Below are 21648 nucleotides of genomic sequence, written 5' to 3'. Positions count from 1 at the left end.
TTGCTGCGGCGGGGGGTTTATTTTTGCAGTACAGTAAATTTAAACTTGTTCAATATTTTGTTGAATTTAATAGAAAAATAAATCTCTCTTGCCACAAAATTAAAAAAAATGTGAAAATGAATTAGTTTGAAAATACATCCTAAAAACTGAATATAGTAATTTAATATACTGAAGTAGTGTTTAGTACCAATAAAAAGAAGATAGCCTTATTCCCAGTCCCAGTGGTATGTAATTTTTAGCCACAACAGTAACCACTTGTCAAGGCCATTGGCTTGTTTATATTATCAGGACTAACTAGGTAGCCTTCTCGCTACCATATGTTAATCTCTAGTGTAAATATGGAGTTCTTATCTTCAGTAAACACTGTATCTTACTAGACTTTGTTTTAAATTAAGATAAAAATCAACATTCAGGAGAGTACTAGATCTGCTATGTAAGTGTAAATCTGTTTCTTTTAATATATTGCATGTATTATTGTATAGTTTAGCTACTTTAAATTTAGCTATCAAAACTATTTATTACCTTCAAGTTGTGTTATCAATCAATGACCTACTTTGGACTACTGTCACTGTATAATCTTTTTCTGTTTTGTAATATTATTATTGATTTACATTGCTTATTATTTGGCGTTTTTATTCTTTATTTAAGGATGTTTTCAATAAAATGAGCTGCTTGTATTAACTATTTGCAATCTATTGTAAGTGATATTATGTTTATTTATTTTATTTACTAGTGTCCCTGTTGCTCGAATTCGAGCAATTTCTAAGTATTAGAGGTGTTATTTTAAAAGGAATAACGTTCATTATTTCTGATGACTTTAAAAGATTCGACCCAAAGATTATGGAAATATTCCAGATGTACATAACAGAATATATAAATTTATCCAGGCTCTCTCGCTTTTTTTCCATTGTAATATTTACGCCAACCCGAATTCAAATAGTAAATATTTCATTTCAACCAAGCCAGTAAATGTTTGTAGCAAACTGTAAAATTAGCAAACTTATTGCTGTTTAAAATTAACATATGTTCTTCTTCTCACTTTTAATTTCTGACAACAGCTGGAGTTGCATAGTAATTTTTGTTTCCCATGTTAATCTTATGGTGAAATACGAAACTTTAAAGGGCCCTAGGGCCTCACTCTCTGATTATTTCCCTAAAGAGAAAGTATCCTGCACAACTTCACGTTACGCTCTTTCCAATGACACCAAGAACATGTAAATCGGTTCAGTAGTTTCGGAGGAGTAATTGTCACAAAAAACATGCTTGCGTATTAAATAAGTATAGATTATATTATTTATTTTAGGTTTAGATGTCACATCATTTGAATAACCTTTTACTATAAACAAAATAAGAAAAATATTTTTATTATTAAAATTAACTGGTTTATTTTTAATATCTTCTCAACCCTTGACTGTGAATACCAATACATATTTGGTGTCAAATGTAACCTCTTTTTCCAAACTCTTTGTGGTTTCACTTAAATCAGCCTGTAGGACTTAGTTCCACTTTGAATTTTAATAATGTTCTTTTAATGTTTTTTAAAGGTTTTCAAGACAATAAATGGAATGTTGAGCATGTTTTTGTTTCTGTTTTCTCTAATAACACAGCCTATATTCTTTTAAATGTCTGAAAAAACTTCCATTTGTTCATATTTCCTCAACACTGTACTTTGAAAACACTTATTATTTCACAAGACTTTCTTAATGAAATATTACCCCTAACTTTAAAAACGAAGCGACCTCCGTGTTATCCAAAATTCTCGTTAACCTTAGTAGTCTCGACCCCAACAACCTCAGTTAATCAGGAGTATACTGTACTGTACTGTTGATGTTGATGCACTTCAGGGCTTAAAGCTTTACAAGTAACAATCAGTAAAACAATTCCTAATTGACAGATGCAATGGAAGTCACCATCACCAAACTGGAGGCCCCTGAAGACTACGATAGAATACAGCCTTTGTACATAGAGTTCCAAGACTCTGTCCCACTTAACCGTATGTTTGGAATCACCACTCGGAGGTCAGTAAAGCCAACCTATAGCCCTGAAGACTTCATCATAGTGGCAGAAGATGGACAAGGAAACATCATCGGATTTGCAGCCAACAAAGTTCATGCTACCATCACCCGAGAACCTGATCCGTCTCCAGAGCGACTTGAGGTATTTTATTTGACTTTATTTTTATTTTACCATTCCAAACCAGGAAGTGATTAATTTACTTTGCCATATGTTCATATGTGTAATACAACTGAAATGTTCATTTATATTTTCACATTCATGAAAATTTCATTATAAAATCATTTTGAGTTCACTTCCAATAGATTTTCCAATAATTCTGTAAAGTTTCCAAACACAAATGACACAATTTCAGGAACCTCAGGGGGGAATTTGATTGAGGGGGATTTCGATTGTCCAGCAAGTTATGAAAATAAAATTCAAGGACAATCTCAGATTTTTCAGATTCAAAACATTGTGACTGTCACTGCAATCTTTTTATCATTAGTGATTTTATCCTTAATCACGCCCTGTTTATAAATTGACGCCTAACCATATTAGCAATTATTCCTAATGTCCTGTTCCAATAAAAATGTTATGTACAATTTACAGACTGACAGCTGAATGGTATAAAAGTGCTCGCCCAACAATCAAAAGGTTGCTGGTTTGATCCTAAAAAAGACTTTTTGGTGGTTTATATCTAGACCCAGCTGTCCCTGATCATTGGGCTTTAAACATGATCCTGACAGGTGAAACAGCTGATCTTAGTAACAAAGCTACACAGATCATCTCACACCATTCTACACTCATCCTACACTTATATTTTGGTTGAAAAATACAACTAGGTGGCGTTACTCTCAATTGGTAATGATAAATGACAAACCTTTTCTCGGTAATCAAAATTCATGTACAATTTTTTGTTTCCCGCTCACCCTGGTTTTATCACTGAGACAAAAGTTGTCTAATTAAATGTGATGTTTCAGCTGGAAGAGTTCTTAGAGTTTATTACCATCCAGGAGCAGTTGGATAAATTGCCGCAGAGGTGGATAGAGCTGCGAGTGTTGATGGTAACGGAGGGATGGAGAGGGCGAGGCGTGGCTCGTAGACTAGTTGAGAGAAGTATCCAAGAAGCAAAGGCTGCCAGGTTTAAAGCTCTCACTATGTGCTGCGTCAACGAGTACACTGCTAGACTCGCGAGGAGCCTCGGATGGAAGGAGCATTACCGTCTAGCCTACAGTGACTATCCGCGACTGTCTGGGAGAAACGTTCAACTCATCCCCAACCCTCCTCATGAACACGTGTACTGCTACTACACAGAACTGACTGATAAATAGTACTAAGGATAGATGAATAGATGAATCAGTTAGGATTTACAGAATAACATTAGACTGTCAAAAACAAAAACATAAGACATGGATCTTTTAACTTCAGGTTGTACACCCTATGTATGAACCAATTGGTCTACAGAATAAAATAATTTATAATATTAATATTATAGCTTTTGTAGTAAGACTTGTGTTTGTCAGGCCTTTTAGTTTGAGGGTCATGTGGTCATGGGAAATAATTAACTACTCCCAAATCGATATAGATGGGATCGATATATTTATAGTCAGAATATAACAAAAGCAGAGTTTCCCAACAAAATAAAAAATCCTTCTAAAATATAATAAATAAATGGGTAGATCTTACTTTAATGCAGTAGTCTACTTGGGGCTGAATTGGCACAGGCAATAAAGGTTATGTTTCCTTAAAATGGTTTACAATGCCTGCATATAGTAATCCTTTGTTGCTGATTTTGGCAACTAGTTTTGGTTCATTAGTGAACCATCTTCAGGCCAGCTACTTACCATTACTGCCCATTACTTGTGGCAGCTTGGTCTAATTGACCCAGGAAATCCTTAATGGATGGTCCAGTCCCGTCCCCAAGGAACGTTTCTATCATAGAAGCCACACCTAAATCCATGGTGTGCAATTTTTCAAGTCGCGCAACCGCCTGCTCCAATTGATCCCCGCCTCCGGGCATGTTTAAATATGTCAATGTAGATTTATAAATTTTCTGAGGGGACCTTCTATCTCCTGTCAATTTTATCATTCACTAATTGATAAGGCGTCGCGTACTATTTACTACAAAGTGACGTACACACGCGGCTGAATTGTGGTCTGAGATAAGAGTTAACACTAGGAAACAAATTATCGCGGCGCTCAATCCTATCATAAACCCAATGACAATTCCCTTGAATAAAGACCACATTTAGTTAGCCTAATATCAAAATATCAAATCAAAATATAAAAATATTACAACAAAATTCCACAGTAAAATTAATTTAGTTTCATCATTACAATACACTTTTAAGACAAAAAAAATAAGTAAATCAAATACAAAATTATTTAATTATTTCTTAATTACATTTAGTTCAAATATTCTATCACAATTTTCGTCACTTTAACTCTCTTGATACCCGCTTCGGATGTATAGTTGGTACGGTTATTTATCCTACCCTCAATAATTCGAGTGACTAATGCACGCAACAAATTTTGACAACCTTCAATTAACAAATCGGGATCGATCACTGGTATATAATATTCCGGTTTCTTAGAAGCGGACATTAGGCTTTGGAACTTCGTACATTGGTACGTATGTTGGGTCTTCTTCCGATTTTATCGGTGTATTAATTTTCGGAATAGGTGGGGCGGAATAGGTTGTGTCGGTTCCAGCAAACTTCTTATACTAAATTGACTACTACTGGAACCGGTACTCGACTGAGGCTGTTTGTGATCGTAAAAGGCTGTTATAACGGCAGATCTTGACCCAACTAAGGTAAAAAAAGACGTTTCAAATTTATTTCTTGATTGTGTCGAACTTAACTCTCCTGGAGCAGTACCAAACGGTCTAGATGACGACGCCTGCTCCATACACGGCTCTTTAAGTTTACCTCCCTTATTTCCCAGCATAATCAATTAATTAACTATGGGCAGCCACTAAAATAATAATGCATACATGTACGAAAAATAGTAAAATAGCGAACTCTATATCATCAATGCCTACATCTAACAGACAGGACAGCTTCGCTTCACTGTTTTCCGCCAACATCGACCGACAGAACACCAGCACTTTTAGTTAATTTTACTTAGAATTACTTTACACTCGCGTTGCAATAATTGGATCAACATGGCCTTACGCCCTTCGATAGTCCGTTCAATTACAAGTACTTGGTCAACAATAGCATTCAATAGAATTGTCTCCTACGTTCTTTCAAATGATTACCATACCAAAGTTGAACCTCCCGATTACCACCCATTTAGTACATCATCTTGCCTTCTAAGTTAAATTACATTAAACGTCAAAAGAAAATTTTACACTCAACAGTCTTGACCCTTAATTTCCCTTTAACTATTCAATGATGGGGCCTTAAACACACTTAGGCACAAGTACAATTTGACCCAAACATCCGCAACTAAAAGAATCGCCACAAATCCCAATGCGTTCCTAACTTCCACTGTGCGATGGGAGTACCGAACTACGTCGTCGTAAAACCAACTCCTACAATACTTCCAACACCTAGTGAACGTGTGAGACCCTTCTACTACTCGCTCATCTATAAGATCAAAATGATCCACCACACATAATCTCTCACACCTAATATACGTATACCCCAATCGGTAGTGAAATGTAACTAACAAAACAACTTTACTACTATTAGCAACCAATTTGAAATTATCAAAAAAACAACTTATCTTTGAGCAAAGTAATTTCTTCTAACATTTGAACAACAATAAAAAAAAAATGATTTGGCTTAGGGTTTACAAAATAAATTATTACTCCTAATCTCGCCCCTTAACAAGCCCTCCTACCAAAAAAAACCATGTTTCACCTGACACCAACTGTCAATGTTGGCGAGCCAGGGTGAATTAAATGTAAAAGTGATAAATAATTATTTTTTATTTCACTTTAAATATGATGTAATACAAATATACAATGTATTATAATTTTACATTAAATACTAGGACCTAACTTTTGTTAATTTAGATTTAATTACTGTATGGGAGTAAATAGTTGAATGAAATGAGGCAGATATATAATTAGATATATCTGGAAGCAACTAGAGGAACATCTTGCCTGGGGGGTCAGCACGAGTGAGTGTAGAGAGTAAATCGAGTCAGGGAATTGAATGAACTAGTTGTTTCCAGTTAATAACATTTACTATATATAAATATAGTTAAAACAATTTAGTACCTAACCTTTTAACTTAGCAATACGAAAAAAGGAAGAACTTTTAACAGCTTAACTTTTAATTAACCATAAATAAAAATCTTAAGCTCAATACTGTTTTAATAAAGGTTCTAACAGAGTATGTTTAGAATACTGACTGACAGACCATTTAAAATGGTCATATTACTTTTAAAATGTTAAATAAGAAACTCTTCCCATTCTATGTTTCTTGTAAACACTCTAACGTCTTTAGCCAGATTACCTTGGTTTCGTTGTTCTTTAACCATTATTTTTAGATCATCAAAAGCGCGGCATCTTGACATTGCTACGTACAATTCTCCATGCTGAAAGCAAGGCTCTGGCAGATAAAGACCAACTTTTCAAGTGTCTCTCTTTGAATTTTGTAATAGTTATGGCAAAAGCGATTAGACATGGGAATTGTCGACGTTTGAATTTTAGAGGAAAATTTCTTTTTGATGGTTCTAAGCTCAATTGGGACAGTAACACTCGTTGTCCAGCTGAACTTATTTCAAGACTTAGGACTTAATCATTCATCCCTTTCACCTTTAATCTGGTTCTATTAATCATTCCTTTTGTGGATTTAAATTTCTAAGTAAAATTACAATTACAAATTTTTTTGACATAGGCCCTAACTTGTGAGGAGGTAAACCACTTGGTGCTAAAGTGTGAAGAAATTCATCAGGCACATGTAACTGGTCTCCCTCTTCTTGAATCAAAGTGTCCACTGAGTAGTAAATTCGGCTGTCATCATTTAGTTGCTCAACTATTTTATTATTTATTTTGTCACATAGTTCATTCTTTGCTGAAAGTATTGCATGATTTGTTGTCCTTTTTAAAGCATTTTCAGAGAATCCTTAACTGAAGATTTTGTCAATAATATTTTAATTCACAATACATTGGGGCGGAAGACGTATCACCAAAGATACCACCAAGCACCGGAGACTCACCAAGACACCAAGATCATTATGGTAGCTCTCTTGGCCATTCCCTATTCATAAAAGATATTTAGCCAATATTGATTCGCTTGGATTGGCTTTCATGTTTTTTGCAAGTAAAATCTTTTTAAACATAGGCCATAAAGGTGATCTAATTATTGAATTTTCTACTATTGCACAACGACTTGCGCCAGGTACTATGGGAGCACATTGCCGAAAATCACCTCCCAAAACAATCACCTTTCCACCAAAAGGCCTTTTCTTGGTCTACTCTTCTGGCAATATCTCGCAGTAATCTTTCTACAGACGATAAAGCTTACTTATTAGACATATTAGCTTCATCCCATAATATTTCTTTACAATTCCTTATATAAATCTCCCTAACACTCTGAATGAAACTGCACAAACAAATAAACTATCCCATTTCATCAGCCATCCTTGTATTGGAAAGTAAACTGATAAATAAACAGAGAAAGTAAATATTTAAATGACATAAAGAAAAGAGGTTATTTTTATAAAGACAGATGTTTTTTTTTTATGAAATGAATCATATGTTTGATAAACATAACTAAATTTTCACCTATATTTAAAAATACATGGCAACTTTAAAGTCCAATGGGGCAAAGCACATTGAACTGAGCGTGACAAAAATTATTCCATGACTTCTGCAGATAATTCCCTTTAATTTGACACATCAATCATTAAAATCGGTTAATAAATAAAAGAGTTTTGCTGTGCACAAGAAATTCCTTAAGGAATTAGTATAATAGATGCTAATCGGTCACCGGCTGTTTTATATACATTGGATATTTGAGGTTAATGACGTGTTGCGGTCAATAGTTCAAGTTAGCTTAGTATAGATTGTTTGTACATTTTAAAGATAATTTATGCACCCTAATTTAGTGACTATGGCTTTTAATCAAGTCAGGTGTTCTACAACAAATGTTACGAGGAGGACGCTTTCTAACCGGCCGACCTATAGTGTAAATATGGAGTTCTTATCTTCAGTCAATACTGTATCTTACTAGACTCTGTTTTAAATTAAGATAAAAATCATCATTCAGAAGAGTACTAGATCTGTTATATAAGTGAAAATTTGTTTTTTTAGCGAATTTCCCATATAGGGAATATTAACGAATTTCCCATATAGGGAATAAGCTATTACCGTAGTACTCATGGTAAGACCTGGACCCGGGACCGATTTTTTTTTTCGTTTTGAGGCCAAAAACACCATCCGTTCAAATTCATATATATATATATATATATATATATATATATATATATTTATTTATTTATATACTAGCTGTACCCGCGGGCTTTGCCCCGTTTAACTTCATATGTGAGCTCGTTCGCATGGCTCAATCACGTCCTGGTTGAAGTTTGTTCGCTACGCTCACTCACCTTTAGGTAGGAGCTCGTTCGCTGCGCTCACTTGCCTTCAGGTTAGCTCGTCCGCTACGCTAACTCGCCTCCAGATTGAAGTTCGTTCGCTACGCTCACTCACTTTTGGTTTAAAATTAGCTGTTGTAAAATATTAAAAAAAATAATAGTGCTGCACTCTGTTGGTAATCCTTATAACTTTAATGCTATTTAACATCATAGAACAGAACCAACTTGTTTAATTGAAACAGCTGTTAAGATTCATTAATTCCATTTAAATATGAGTACTCATTAGGTTAACATGGGAAACTCCAGAGCCACTGGGGCGGAGCCCGAGAGTCCGATCAGAATAAAAACCACTTAGTTTTCCTATTTAATGCCTAAAGAATCAGTGTACCAAATTTCAGCCTTCTAGGTAAGTGGGAAGTGGGAGAATTAGTGATGAGTGAGTCAGTCAGTGAGGGCTTTGCCTTTTATATATATAGATACTAGCTGTACCCGCGGGCTTTGCCCCGTTTAACTTCTTAATTTTCAAGATGAGCTCGTTCGCATAGCTTAATCACGTCCTGGTTGAAGTTCGTTCGCTACGCTCACTCACTTTTAGGTTGGAGCTCGTTCGCTGCGCTCACTTGCCTTCAGGTTAGCTCGTTCGCTACGCTAACTCGCCTCCAGGTTGAAGTTCGTTCGCTACGCTCACTCAACTTTTGGTTGCAAATTAGCTGTTGTCATAAATTTGAAAAAAATAATAGTGCTGCACCCTGTTGGTAATCCTTGTAACTTTAATGCTATTGCACATCATAGAACAGAACCAACTTGTTTAATTGAAACAGCTGAAAAAAATAATAGTGCTGCACCCTGTTGGTAATCCTTGTAACTTTAATGCTATTGCACATCATAGAACAGAACCAACTTGTTTAATTGAAACAGCTGTTAAGATTCATTAATTCCATTTAAATATGAGTACTCATAAGGTTAACATGGGAAACTCCAGAGCCACTGGGGCGGAGCCCGAGAGTCCGATCAGAATAAAAACAACTTAGTTTTCCTATTTAATGCCTAAAGAATCAGTGTACCAAATTTCAGCCTCCTAGGTAAATGGGAAGTGGGAGAATTAGTGATGAGTGAGTGAGTCAGTCAGTCAGTGAGGGCTTTGCCTTTTATATATATAGATATGTGTCCGTTAGCGCGATAACTCGAGCAAAAATGATCTGATTTTGATGAAATTTGGTACAAACGTGTAAACCTACGTTTATTCAAACGAGTTCGCGAACCAGCATGATCGGACCATGGGAACGGGGGTTTATGGGGGCTTTTATAGGGTAAAAATGGGTTGTTCCCATTTTTTACCCAAAAAACATAAAATTTTGCTATTTCTTTCCAAACAATTTTGAAGAGCTTAAAAAAACAAATAATTTAGTATATTGAAGCGTTATAATGTGCCTAATGGTTACGGAGAAAATTCTAAAAAATTGTAAATTTAAAATTCTCATGTTATTCTTATGGAGAATAAGTAAACTGTTGTAGTTTGCTTGTTTATTAACATATTTTGCCCAAATTTGGAAAATGTTTTTATTTCTTACTAACTATTAACATTTTAAATAAAAATCACTTTTAACCTCCCTGTTGCAGCAAACCTAAGTATGTGTTAAACTGATTCTATTTAAATAGGGAATAAATGTGATATTTTTAAGGAGACAATTTAGTGTAAATCCAATCAGGCAAATGGAAATTCGCTTAGTCTGCAGGTTTGCTGCGGCGGGGGTATTTTATTTATTGCATGTATTATTGTATAGTTTAGCTACTTTAAATTTAGCTATCAAAACTATTTATTACCTTCAAGTTGTGTTATCAATCAATGACCTACTTTGGACTACTATCTGTCACAGTTTATAATTTTTTTTCAGGTTTGTAATATTATTCTTGATTTACATTGTTTATTATTTGATGTTTTTAGCGAATTTCCCATATAGGGAATAAGCTATTACCGTAGTACTCTTGGTAAGACCTGGACCCGGGACCGATTTTTTTTTTCGTTTTGAGGTCCCTAGAGGCCAAAAACACCATCCGTTCAAATTCATATATATATATATATATATATATATATATATATATATATACTAGCTGTTGTACCCGTGCTTTGCAACGGGACACAAAATAGAAACATTTTTATCTTTACATCTGTTGCATAATAGTTACACATCCGCCAACGCTTTTAGAAACAAAGTTCAACTTGTATAGTCTTAATAGAAACGTTTAAGTTATATGACTTTTAAATCTGGTAAGTAGTGGATACCACCATTTTGGTTTTGATTAATTTTAAATCTTGTGTAGGCTGATATGAGAAAAACTTACCAAATCTTCGAATAAAACATTGACATACATGATTTACCTTCATCTTACATATCTTTTAATTTATTAATGACATTTTAAATTTCAATTTTGAAGTTATAGGGTAAAAATGGGTTTTTCCCATTTTTGACTCAAAAAACATAAAATTTTGCAATTTCTTTATAAAATATTTTGTAGAGCTTAAAAAAACAAATAATTTAGTATATTGAAGCGTTATAATGCGCCTAATGGTTACGGAGAAAATTCCAAAAAATTGTAAATTTAAAATTCCCATGTTATTCTTATGGAGAATAAGTAAACTGTTGTAGTTTGCTTGTTTATAAACATATTTTGCCCAAATTTGGAAAATGTTTTTATTTCTTACTAACTATAACCATTTTACATAAAAAACACTTTTACCCTCCCTGTTGCAGCAAACCTAAGTATGTTTTAAACTGATTCTATTTAAATAGGGAATAAATTTGATATTTTTAAGGAGACATTTTAGTGTAAATCCATTCAGGGAAATGGAAATTCGCTTAGTCTGCAGGTTTGCTGCGGCGGGGGTATTTTTTTTTTTTTTTTTGCTTAAGTTAAGGATGTTTTCAATAAAGTAAGCTGCTTGTATTAACTATTTGCAATCTATTGTAAGTGGTATTATGATTTTTTTTTAGATTTAAATGTCACGTCATTTTGAATAATTTGAATTTGAATAATTTTGAACAATTAAAATGTTTTCAATCCTATTTCTCAGAAAACAGTTTATTTTTAAATCATGGAAAAACAAATAAAATGTTCTTCTCAACAGTGCAAAATAAAGACAATCCGGAATTGTCCATATCAATAGAGCAAAGTCAAGTAGAGACAATAAAATTCAAAAAATTCTTAGGTTTAATTGTGGATAACCATTTGAATTGGGATCTTCATGTTCTTCATTTAGTAAAAAAGATTTCTTCAGGATTATACGCCTTAAAAAGAATGTCATTTTTATGTAATCTATAAACACTAAAATGTATTTATTTTGCTCATATACACTCACATCTGTCATATGGTCTAGCAATCTATGGGGGCACTAGTGCACAAAACCTAGATAAAATACTTAAACTTCAAAAAAAGGCTTTGCGAATAATGTTAAACCTGGAACCTAAAACATCTGTAAGAAACCACTTTTCACAATTAGATATACTAACTGTCTATGACCAGTATATTTTAGAATGCATTATCTATGCCAAAAATAACATTCATAAGTATGTGTTTCGCAAAGATATACACATATATAACATAAGAAATAGAGATCAAATAGATATACCCCGGCATAACCTCACTTTTTTCTCAAAGAAAGCAACACAAATCGGATGTAAATTTCTTAATAAATTACCATCAAATCTGAAAACTAATATACACACAAAGGGATTTAGGAAATTAGTAAGAAAATATCTCCAAGATAAAACTTGTTATTCTATAGAAGATTTCTTTTTATAGCTCTATTAATCCATCCAATAATCAAGCTTATTTGCTACCAGCAAACTAGAGCTGGTTGTAGGTATATATTTACAAAAACGATTTCAATGATAAAGAAGAAAAAAAATACAAATTGCAAGATCTAGTGACTGGTGAGCGAATTTAATAAATTTGTCTTTAGCCTTTTGTTATGTAAGTAGGACTAACTAACCAAAAGAGTAAAAAATGTTTTAACTACATTCATAAATAGGCCTACACAGCATTAATAAAGGACTAGTTAACCGCCCGTGCTCCGCCACGGGAATATTGTCAGCAATAAAATACATAATAATTAACAAATACCGTTTATCTTTGTGTTTTATTTAGCAACTTCTTAATTTTTTACATGGCATAGACCTGATAGTTGGCCTGTATAAACTATTTATGTTAGTCTAACCGATATATTAGTTTAACCAAATGAATGTTTTATATTAATTCCAGTTTCGTTTGAAAAATAAATAGAGTACGAACTGCGCAATGCTAATAACCTAATAAGCTACTTATGCTATGGAGATAATTTGTTCATGTATATTCCCACATTCGTTGTTTTTTTTGTTCGTTACATTCGTTGTGTGGAATAAAAGTAATCTCTTAAATCACGCATCAGCAGTCGGTCGCATTTCCCGGATCTTAGACCCATTCTGTGAGTAACAGCTGTGTTTACGTCATATAGATAAAGTTGGTTCATAGCATACTTTGGTTCAATTTTAAAGGGTATTAACGGTCAATTCCGTGGTGGTAAAAGGAGTCCCAGATCTCAAAATCATATAGACTTCCAGAATGATATTGATTCATCTAAGTGAGACTTAAAAACTTAACATTGCAAATGCAGAGTTGTAGGCATATGATCTTTTATTAATCAAATAGTTTTTTGAAAGTTTTTTTGTTTCTTTTGATACTTTACTCATATTTGATGTAGCCCCGTTGATAAGATTTTTGTTGAACTCAGAATGTTGATAAGGAGCTAATTTTACAATATAAGCACTTGTGACAATATAAGGAGAATATATGTGTGTCCCTGTTAGTCTGTTCTGCCCATAAATTCATAGATTTTCAGTAGTGAAAAATCCAATTTAACAACCCCAATTCAAAAAGTCAATGGTTTTTTGTAAGAACTTCCAGAGCCCATTTAACACCATCACTGCTTTTTACTTTTTTTATTCGATGGCTTTCTACGTGTTTTGTTCGTAATGGTTGTCTCTTTACGCACAGTTAATGACTTTTCACCTTTTCTTTTTGTACTTTTTTCACACCCTGGGAGTTATGATAGTTTTATAACGATGTAATGAGTCAACATTGGCATTAAACATCAAGTCACACACTTCTTCGCCAGAACCAAAATCGTAAGACACAGTTTCTCAAGCAACTTTCCTGTGTACTTGAATAGTTATAGGGTATAGTTCACTGATAAATTGTAGTTCCGCATATCCATAGTACTCACCATCTCAAGAAGAACATCAAACACTGACCTTGAGTAAGATTCATCCCTATAGTAAAATGTTTGTATTTTTCCCACTCATTAGCAATTTTCTTTTGGCTACAACTTGCAAGCGGAAGTTTCCGTCGTATGGGTATTATTTCACATTCCATGCTCAAATTTAAACTCAATTACCACTTTCCTTCAGAAAACTAACACTTTATTTGAAAATACAAAATTTGCACCAAAGCATAGGCTACAAATAATGTTCAAATACATTTATAAATAATACATTGTGGAATAAAAAGTTGACAAATACACTTTTCTTTGTTCCAAATCGTATTTTTTTTTACAGGAATTCCTAGATCTATCTATATATTAATAGGCAAGCATGTTTCTTTAAAACCTTTTTTCTCAGCTCGTGTGCATCGTAGGGAAAATCTACGCATACCGTTAGAAAGCTATTTTCCTGTAGGTGTGCAGAATCCCTTTATAAATTTAAATAGGCTCAAAGATAAGCGCAAAAAATGAGTTTAAAAATTTGAAAAAATTTACATGGATCTTATGCGTTGCCATGCTGGTGACGAAATAACAACGAAATATAAACAGAAAATCAAAACAAATGGAAGAAACTCCAATCACATGTTTTATTTACAGTGTGGGGTGAAACATTAACATAAGTGAGTACATTACATATTTTTGGTCGAGTTTCGACCACTGGACATTACTCGTTATAATTATTACATACTGAATATGAGGTTATAAAAATAATAACAAATGTCTGGCAAACATTAAACAGCCGACGAATAATTTATAAACTGTGTATTAAACTCTTCAATAAGAATTGTATTGACTCAACCTTTGAAGGGCTGTTGGTCTTAACCCTTAGAAAAAACGTGAATTCTAATGAAGTTCGGCAAATCTATGCATTATCCCCTTTAATTTGACACATAGAACTTGTGGATCGGTCCAGTAATTACTGAGAAAACAGTGTTACAACTGTGTATTATTAAATATATAGATTGTATTGCATAGATTTAGCAATGTATGTAAATAAAATAATGTTAAAATAAGAAACATAATGTACTTGTTAGTTCTTATTTCTATGACTCTATCCAAGTATGTATGTACAGTTTGAATAAAGATGATTTGATTTGAATAACTTTTTACTACAAGTAAAATAAGAAAAATATTTTTATTATTAAAATTAACTGCTTTTTAAATAACTTCTTAACTCTTGACTGTGATTACCAATACATATTTTTGTATGAAATTGAACATCTTATTCCACACACTTTATGGTTTCACTTAAATCAGCCTTTAGGACTTAGATCCAATTGAGGGTTCTCATTATTTTAATAATGTATTTAAAGGTTTTCAAGACAATAAATGGAATATTGAGTATGTTTTTGTTCCTGTTTTCTCTAATAACACAACCTATATTTTTTGAAATGTATGAAAAAACTTCCATTTGTTCATATTTCCTCAATACTGTATTTTTAAAACACTTATCATATCACAAGTATTATTTAACTTCCTTCGTGAAATATTACCCCTAACTGGCCCTAACTTTAAAATCTAAGCGACTTCTGTGTTATCCAAGATTCTCGGTAACCTTAGTAGTCTCGGCCCCAACAACCTCGGTTAATCAGGAGTATACTGTACTGTACTGTTACTTTTGATGCCCTTTAGGGCTTAAAGCTTTACAAGTAACAATCAGTAAAACAATTCCAAATTGACAGATGCAATGGAAGTCACCATCACCAAACTGGAGGCCCCTGAAGACTATGATAGAATACAGCCTTTGTACATAGAGTTACGGGACTCTGTCCCGCTTTGCCGTATGTTTGGAATCACCGCTCGGAGATCGGTAAAGCCAAACTATAGCCATGAGGACTTAATCTTTGTGGCAGAAGATGGACAAGGAAACATCATCGGGTTTGCAGCCAACAAGGTTCATGCGACCATTACCCGAGAACCAGACCCGTCTCCAGAGCAACTTGAGGTATTTTATTTGTCTTTTTAATTTATTTTACTATCCCAAACCAGGAAGTGATTAATTTATTTTGCCATATGTTTGTATGTGTAATACAACTGAATTATGTTATATTATATTTTCCCATTCATGAAATCATTTTGAGTTCACTTCCAATAGATTTTCCAATAATTCTGTTAAATTTCCAAACACAAATGACACAATTTCAGGAACCTCAGGGGGGAATTTGATTGAGGGGGTTTCGATTGTCCAGCAAGTTATGAAAATAAAATTCAAGGACAATCTCAGATTTTTCAGATTCAAAACATTGTGATTGTCTCCTGTAAATCTCTTTATTATATTTGTGATCTTAATTATTAATCTCATCCTGTTTATAAATTGACACCCAACCATAGGCTATTAGCATTACTCCAAATGAGTGGTGGCAGCTGAGTGGTTTAAAAGTGCTCGCCCAACAATCAAAAGGTTGCCGGTTTGATCCTAAAAAAGACCAGTAGCTTTTTGATGGTTTAAAACTAGACCCAGCTCAGTGGCGGATTCAGAGGGGGGGCAAAGGGGGTGCCCACCCCCCTCGAGCATACATTAGCGTAAAATAATTTGTCACACTAACTTTGGACAAAGAAATGGTATAAAACTGGCATTTTGAAGACTTGGTTTACACAAATTTTTCAGGGGGGTACCCCCGAACCCCCCAGTTCACCCCCCCCCTTGTGACTGTTCTAGATTCGCCACTGACTCAGCTGTTGCTGATCATTGGGCTTTAAACATGATCCTGACTAAGAAACAGCTGATCTTAGTAACAAAGCTACACAGATCATCTTACGCCATTCTTCACTCATCCGTCACTTATATTTTGGTTGAAAAATACACCTAGGTAGCGTCACTATCTCAATTGGTGATAGACTTTTTCTCGGTAATCAAAATTAATGTACAATTTTTTGTTTCTCACTCACCCTGGTTTTTTTATCACTTTGACAAAAGTTGTTTCTCAATTTAGACTAATTAAATGTGATGTTTCAGCTGGAAAAGTTCTTAGAGTTTATCACCATCCAGGAGCAGGAGCAGTTGGATAAGTTGCCGCAGAGGTGGATAAAGCTAAAGGAAGCGTTGGTGACGGAGGAATGGAGGGGGCGAGGAGTGGCTCGTAGACTAGTAGAGAGAAGTATGCAAGAAGCAAAGACTGCAGGGTTTAAAGCTCTCACTACGTGCTGTGTCAACGAGTACGCTGCTAGACTCGCGAGGAGCCTTGGCTGGAAGGAGCATTACCGTCTAGCTTACAGTGACTACCCGCGACTGTCTGGGAGAAACGTTCAACTGATCCCCAACCCTCCTCATGGACACGTGTACTGCTACTACACAGAACTGACTGATGACTAAAGATAGGGTGGCCGATAAATAGGTGAATTAGTTAGGTTCATAGAATAACATGAGGATGCAAAAAAAGTAAGACATGGATCTGCTTACTTCAGGTTACTGAGGAAAAGGTTGTTCAAGCAGAGTTGGCCTAGTGGCTGGAGCATTTCTATCCTTTACCTACAAGTTCAAATTACCAATTGGCTTTCGCTATGCGACAATCTTGTGCCACTGTAGTTCAGAGCCTATCTTAAGACGTGCTTTTAATCAAGTCAAGAAGACATTAAACAAACACGCAGGAAATATTTACCCTCCAAAAACATTCCGTAGAAAAATTGTTGTTTAGTTTCAGCGTAAAAACCTTAAATTAAGGGTCTGCCTTTCTAATTTTATTGGATAACAATTCGTTTTGGAGATTTATTGCTTATCAAAAACTGAATAGGTACCTATCTAATGTATAATTCCTAGGCCCATGGCACTATTACACGATTTGTAAAAGTAAAAGTCTTCACTCTAGATAATTTCTTCAATTTATTTCCCCAATGCAAGAAACGTATGAGTTTTTTTTAGTAGCTTTTGTTCTTGCGCAAGTGCTCTTTTCTCTAATAAAAAATGCCACACTCCGTGACAAAATGTATTAAAGGATAGAATAAGAACTCTTGCAAGAACAAAGGCTCAAGCAATGAAAGATAATTCAAAAACTTAAGATGTATCTCTCTTAGATAGAAAAGAAAAAGCTACTTTATATAATGCGTAGCTTAAGAAACCATAATAAATTTTTTTAATGGATTATCTGTCTTTGTGTTGTTATTTATCTACACTTTATTTACTTCATATTATACTGTGAACATATTATAATGTGAAAAATGCTCTCTCAATGACAAATTCTAAAATACTTATTTTTTGTAGTCAACGTAATCTCACAAAAGCCTAGTTAATGATTTTTGTTGGAACAAGGCTTCAAGGCTTACGTGGATAGGCCAAAAGTTGTTGTGTTTGCTATGACAGAAAGAACTCTTTTCTGAGAAGCCTTTCATCCCAACTACAAACCTGATCATTTTTTGCATGTTAACTTAAATATAGTGCTAAATCTATAGTATAAATACTGTTAACCCTACCTGTAAGCATATCTCTCCTTATAAAGACCATGTACAGTACTGAACACAAGTTGGTAGTACGCAATAGTCCCATCTTGACATCCTAAGGCCTGGAAAAGATTAGAAAATGACTTTTTGGATTGTCTAGTTTATGTAGGATATGTTTTAAATGTTTTTGAGGTATATCTTGGAGTAAAATACTAATTTTGAGACAAGTCCCCTATTTGTAAATAATTAAATGAAAAATATTTGTACCATTTGTGTATGAATTAAACCATTGTAAGAAAATAGAAGTAGATGTAGAATTATTAGCAGGACAAAAAATTGTTTATAAAATTTTGCTAAGACGGAGTTATAGCTAAACTCATGGTATTCCAGCTATGGTACACAAAAGATTAAAGATGTACAATAACTGTCTGTAAATTAAGATCTCGACAAAGCTTCTGTTGTGGCTAAGCATAGTTCAAATCTGATTCAAGCACAATGTTCTTCCTCTTTTAGCGAATTTCCCATATAGCGAATATGCTATTAGTGTAGGTCTCATGGTAAGACCTGGATCCGGGACCGATTTACTTTACATTTTGATGTCCCCAGAGGCTAAAAACACCATTTGTTCAAATATATGTATATATGTAAATATTAAGTATGATTGTGGTTAGGGCTACTACTATATAAATAATTGAAAACATTATAAAAACATAAGTACCCTTTTTAAATTCATTTTTAATTAATAAACGACATGTTTCGACACTTAGGTCATAGTCATGTTTACATTTACAAATACAATAACAAAAATAATTAATGAAAGGAATAAATAGTCATATGTTAAGTTAACTTAGAATTTAGAGGATCTTGATTTAATCTTTGTTTAATTTTGTGTATATTATATAATGTTTTAGTTTTATTGTAACTGTAGGATTTTTTCAAATATCGGATTTGTTTTATTTATGTTCATGGTATTCAATAAATTTTGAGGGTATTTTTTGTAATTTTTGTATATATGAAAATCTTCTTTGACATTTAATTTTGTTTTATTTCTTTCATATTCTAGAATTTCTAAATTTTCATTTATATTTTTGTACTCATGTCGAGTTTCGATTAGGTGCTCTGCAAAATTTGATTTCATTGTAGTTTTGTTACCTGATTTTAACGCTTGTATGTGTTCCTGGAACCTTTTCTTAAAGCTACGACTTGTTTGGCCAATGTAGGATTTGTTGCAGTCTGAACATTTAATTTGATAAATGCCTGATTTGTTTATATCTTTAACTTGGTTGTTATGTGCTTCATTAGAAATTTTGTTTTTTATCATCTGAAAGGCATTATTTTTTGTTCTGTAACTTATTTTCAAATTTGAATTTTGGAAGGTTTTTCTTGTTGCTTTGTTTATGGTTGTACTATGGGGTATGCAAATATATTCTTTTCTATTGTTTTCTCCAATTGATCTTTGTGTTTCAGATTTCTTTTTAATTTTCCTTCGAATCATTTTTTCAATTATAGAAGATTTGTATCCATTTTTCAAGGCTAAATATAGGATGATGTTTTTCTCTTTTTCAAAATCTTTGTTTGACATTGGTATATTTACTAATCGATGGGTCATTGAATGAAAAGTTGACATGTCGAAACATGTTGTTTATTAACCCTAGCAGTGGCCAATGTTAGAAGTGGGGAATGGCCAACCCATTTTGGCGATTTTGCAGACCATTTTTTGAAAATTCGTAAAAATTCTACCGTACAAGTAAACCTAGCCAACCTCATATTCATTTTGTTCGGAAAGAACAGGAGAATCTAGAAATAGTAATATCATAATGATTTAGACAGTGTATTTTATCGGTAAAGTGAAAAAAATAAAAAAAATTGAATTTTTTTTTTGAAATTTCAAAAGCGGCCTCTGCATTTTTTTTCTACGGATTTTTGTATGGGAAATTCATTATATACATTTTGTAGACAATCTAATTCCCTACATAGAAATATATGACATGTTAGGAAAATATTTTTTTTTATAAGTTTTTGGGGCGAAATATAATGACAAACGGAGAATCAAAAAAATTGAAAGCCGTGCAATGTTAGTTTATGTTGTAAAAAGTTCTATAATATATGTGTATACTAATAATGATATATACATGTTTGTAAAGCTAATGAAGTAAGGAATCAAAAAAAGTCATAAAGTTTATGGTAAAAATAATTTTTTACCTATAAACATACGTATATAAAATAATGTTTTTATATTTTAGCGATTTCTCGAGAAAAAAATTCACAGTACTTAGTATACAACTTTTGTACCAAATTTGTTTACTTCAAACCAACATAATAATCTTGTAGTGTATTCAATTACCTACATAAAAATGTATAACAACAAGTTAGAAATATTTTTTTTTTTTGTAGGTACGTAATAGAGACATAATAATACAATAACCGCAAAACCGCAAATAAGTGTAAACTATAGCCTACAGTGTTTGCTTGTGTTGTGAAACATTATGTAGGCTGATGATATGTAGCCTACATATTTGTAAAGCTAATGAAGTAAGGAATCCAAAAAAGTCATAAGTATGATGGTAAAAAGTTATTTTCACCTATGATTATGTATCAATTTGAGAACGTTTTGAATTTTTTGCGCATTTCGAGAAAATGTAGTGTACAGTATTTAGTAGCCTATATAATTTTTTTACCAAATTTTGTACACCCAAACCAATATAAACATGTTGTAGTGTATTCATTTACCTTTATAAAAATGTATAACACATTGGGTAAATCATTATATAGCATATATAGCACCTCTGAATGTCAGAATCATCATTTTTGAACATGATGCTAACAAAATACAGTAGTAGGCCTATTTAGTATAGGCTATAACTTTTTTACAAAATTTTTTACCCCCAAACCATTATAAACATGTTGTAGTGTATTCATTTACCTTTATAAAAATGTATAACACCTTGGGTATATCATTATATAGGTACAACAATCTCTGAATGTCAGAATCGTCATTTTAAGACATGATGCTAACAAAATACAACCTTTTATGAACACTATTTCACACAATTCAGTAATATTTATGCATGAAGATTACTGTTATACACACACACAACACTTCACTGACACTAACACTACGAACTAATAACATATTTAGTAATAAATCGCGGATAAAACTATTACCGGCAACAACACAAACAAACAATGGCAATACAAGACAGCTGACAGACTGTAGCAGTAATGACTCACTTGTCGTCTACATGCGAGCATACAGAAATAACCCTGAGTGCAGGGCTGCCACTCTCTGAATCTAAATTTCTTCCTCTTCAAAATGATATACTATATGACTAGTAATAATAACTTTCACTGTATATAATTCGTATTTTCCATACTGTCACCAGACGACTGTTGGCCATTTGTTAGAAATTCCGAAAACAGCTGTTTTCATA

General features: G+C 33.3%; 2 protein-coding genes across 2 annotated transcripts in view; one reads left to right on the top strand and one right to left on the bottom strand.

The window, feature by feature from the left end:
- Nucleotides 1–21648, bottom strand: part of LOC128993947 (intraflagellar transport protein 122 homolog) — a 78050-nt gene that overhangs the window by 43636 nt on the left and 12766 nt on the right. Inside the window, exon 9 of the mRNA XM_054418090.1 lies at nucleotides 18251–18339. Within this exon, the coding sequence (XP_054274065.1) occupies nucleotides 18251–18339 (89 nt within the window). The remainder of the gene's footprint in view (nucleotides 1–18250; nucleotides 18340–21648) is intronic.
- Nucleotides 183–3462, top strand: LOC128993946 (uncharacterized). Its single transcript, XM_054418089.1, has 3 exons — nucleotides 183–433; nucleotides 1895–2157; nucleotides 2976–3462. Exons 2-3 carry the CDS (start codon nucleotides 1900–1902, stop codon nucleotides 3324–3326), a joined length of 609 nt encoding a protein of 202 aa, XP_054274064.1. The 5' UTR covers nucleotides 183–433; nucleotides 1895–1899; the 3' UTR covers nucleotides 3327–3462.

Source organism: Macrosteles quadrilineatus, unplaced genomic scaffold, assembly GCF_028750875.1.
Source record: "Macrosteles quadrilineatus isolate MER2022 unplaced genomic scaffold, UCM_ALF_1.0 Scaffold_5__1_contigs__length_97177068, whole genome shotgun sequence".
NCBI classification, from domain to species: Eukaryota; Metazoa; Arthropoda; class Insecta; order Hemiptera; family Cicadellidae; genus Macrosteles; species Macrosteles quadrilineatus.
Note: the sequence above shows the minus strand (reverse complement) of the source record. Positions and strands in the feature narration are given on the sequence as shown.

Excerpts from the sequence above, each read along its gene's own strand:
- LOC128993946 (XM_054418089.1), top strand. The coding sequence starts at position 1,900 with ATGGAAGTCACCATCACCAAACTGGAGGCCCCTGAAGACTACGATAGA. Across the intron at positions 2,158-2,975 it reads CGTCTCCAGAGCGACTTGAG|CTGGAAGAGTTCTTAGAGTT; the intron begins GTATTTTATTTG and ends GTGATGTTTCAG.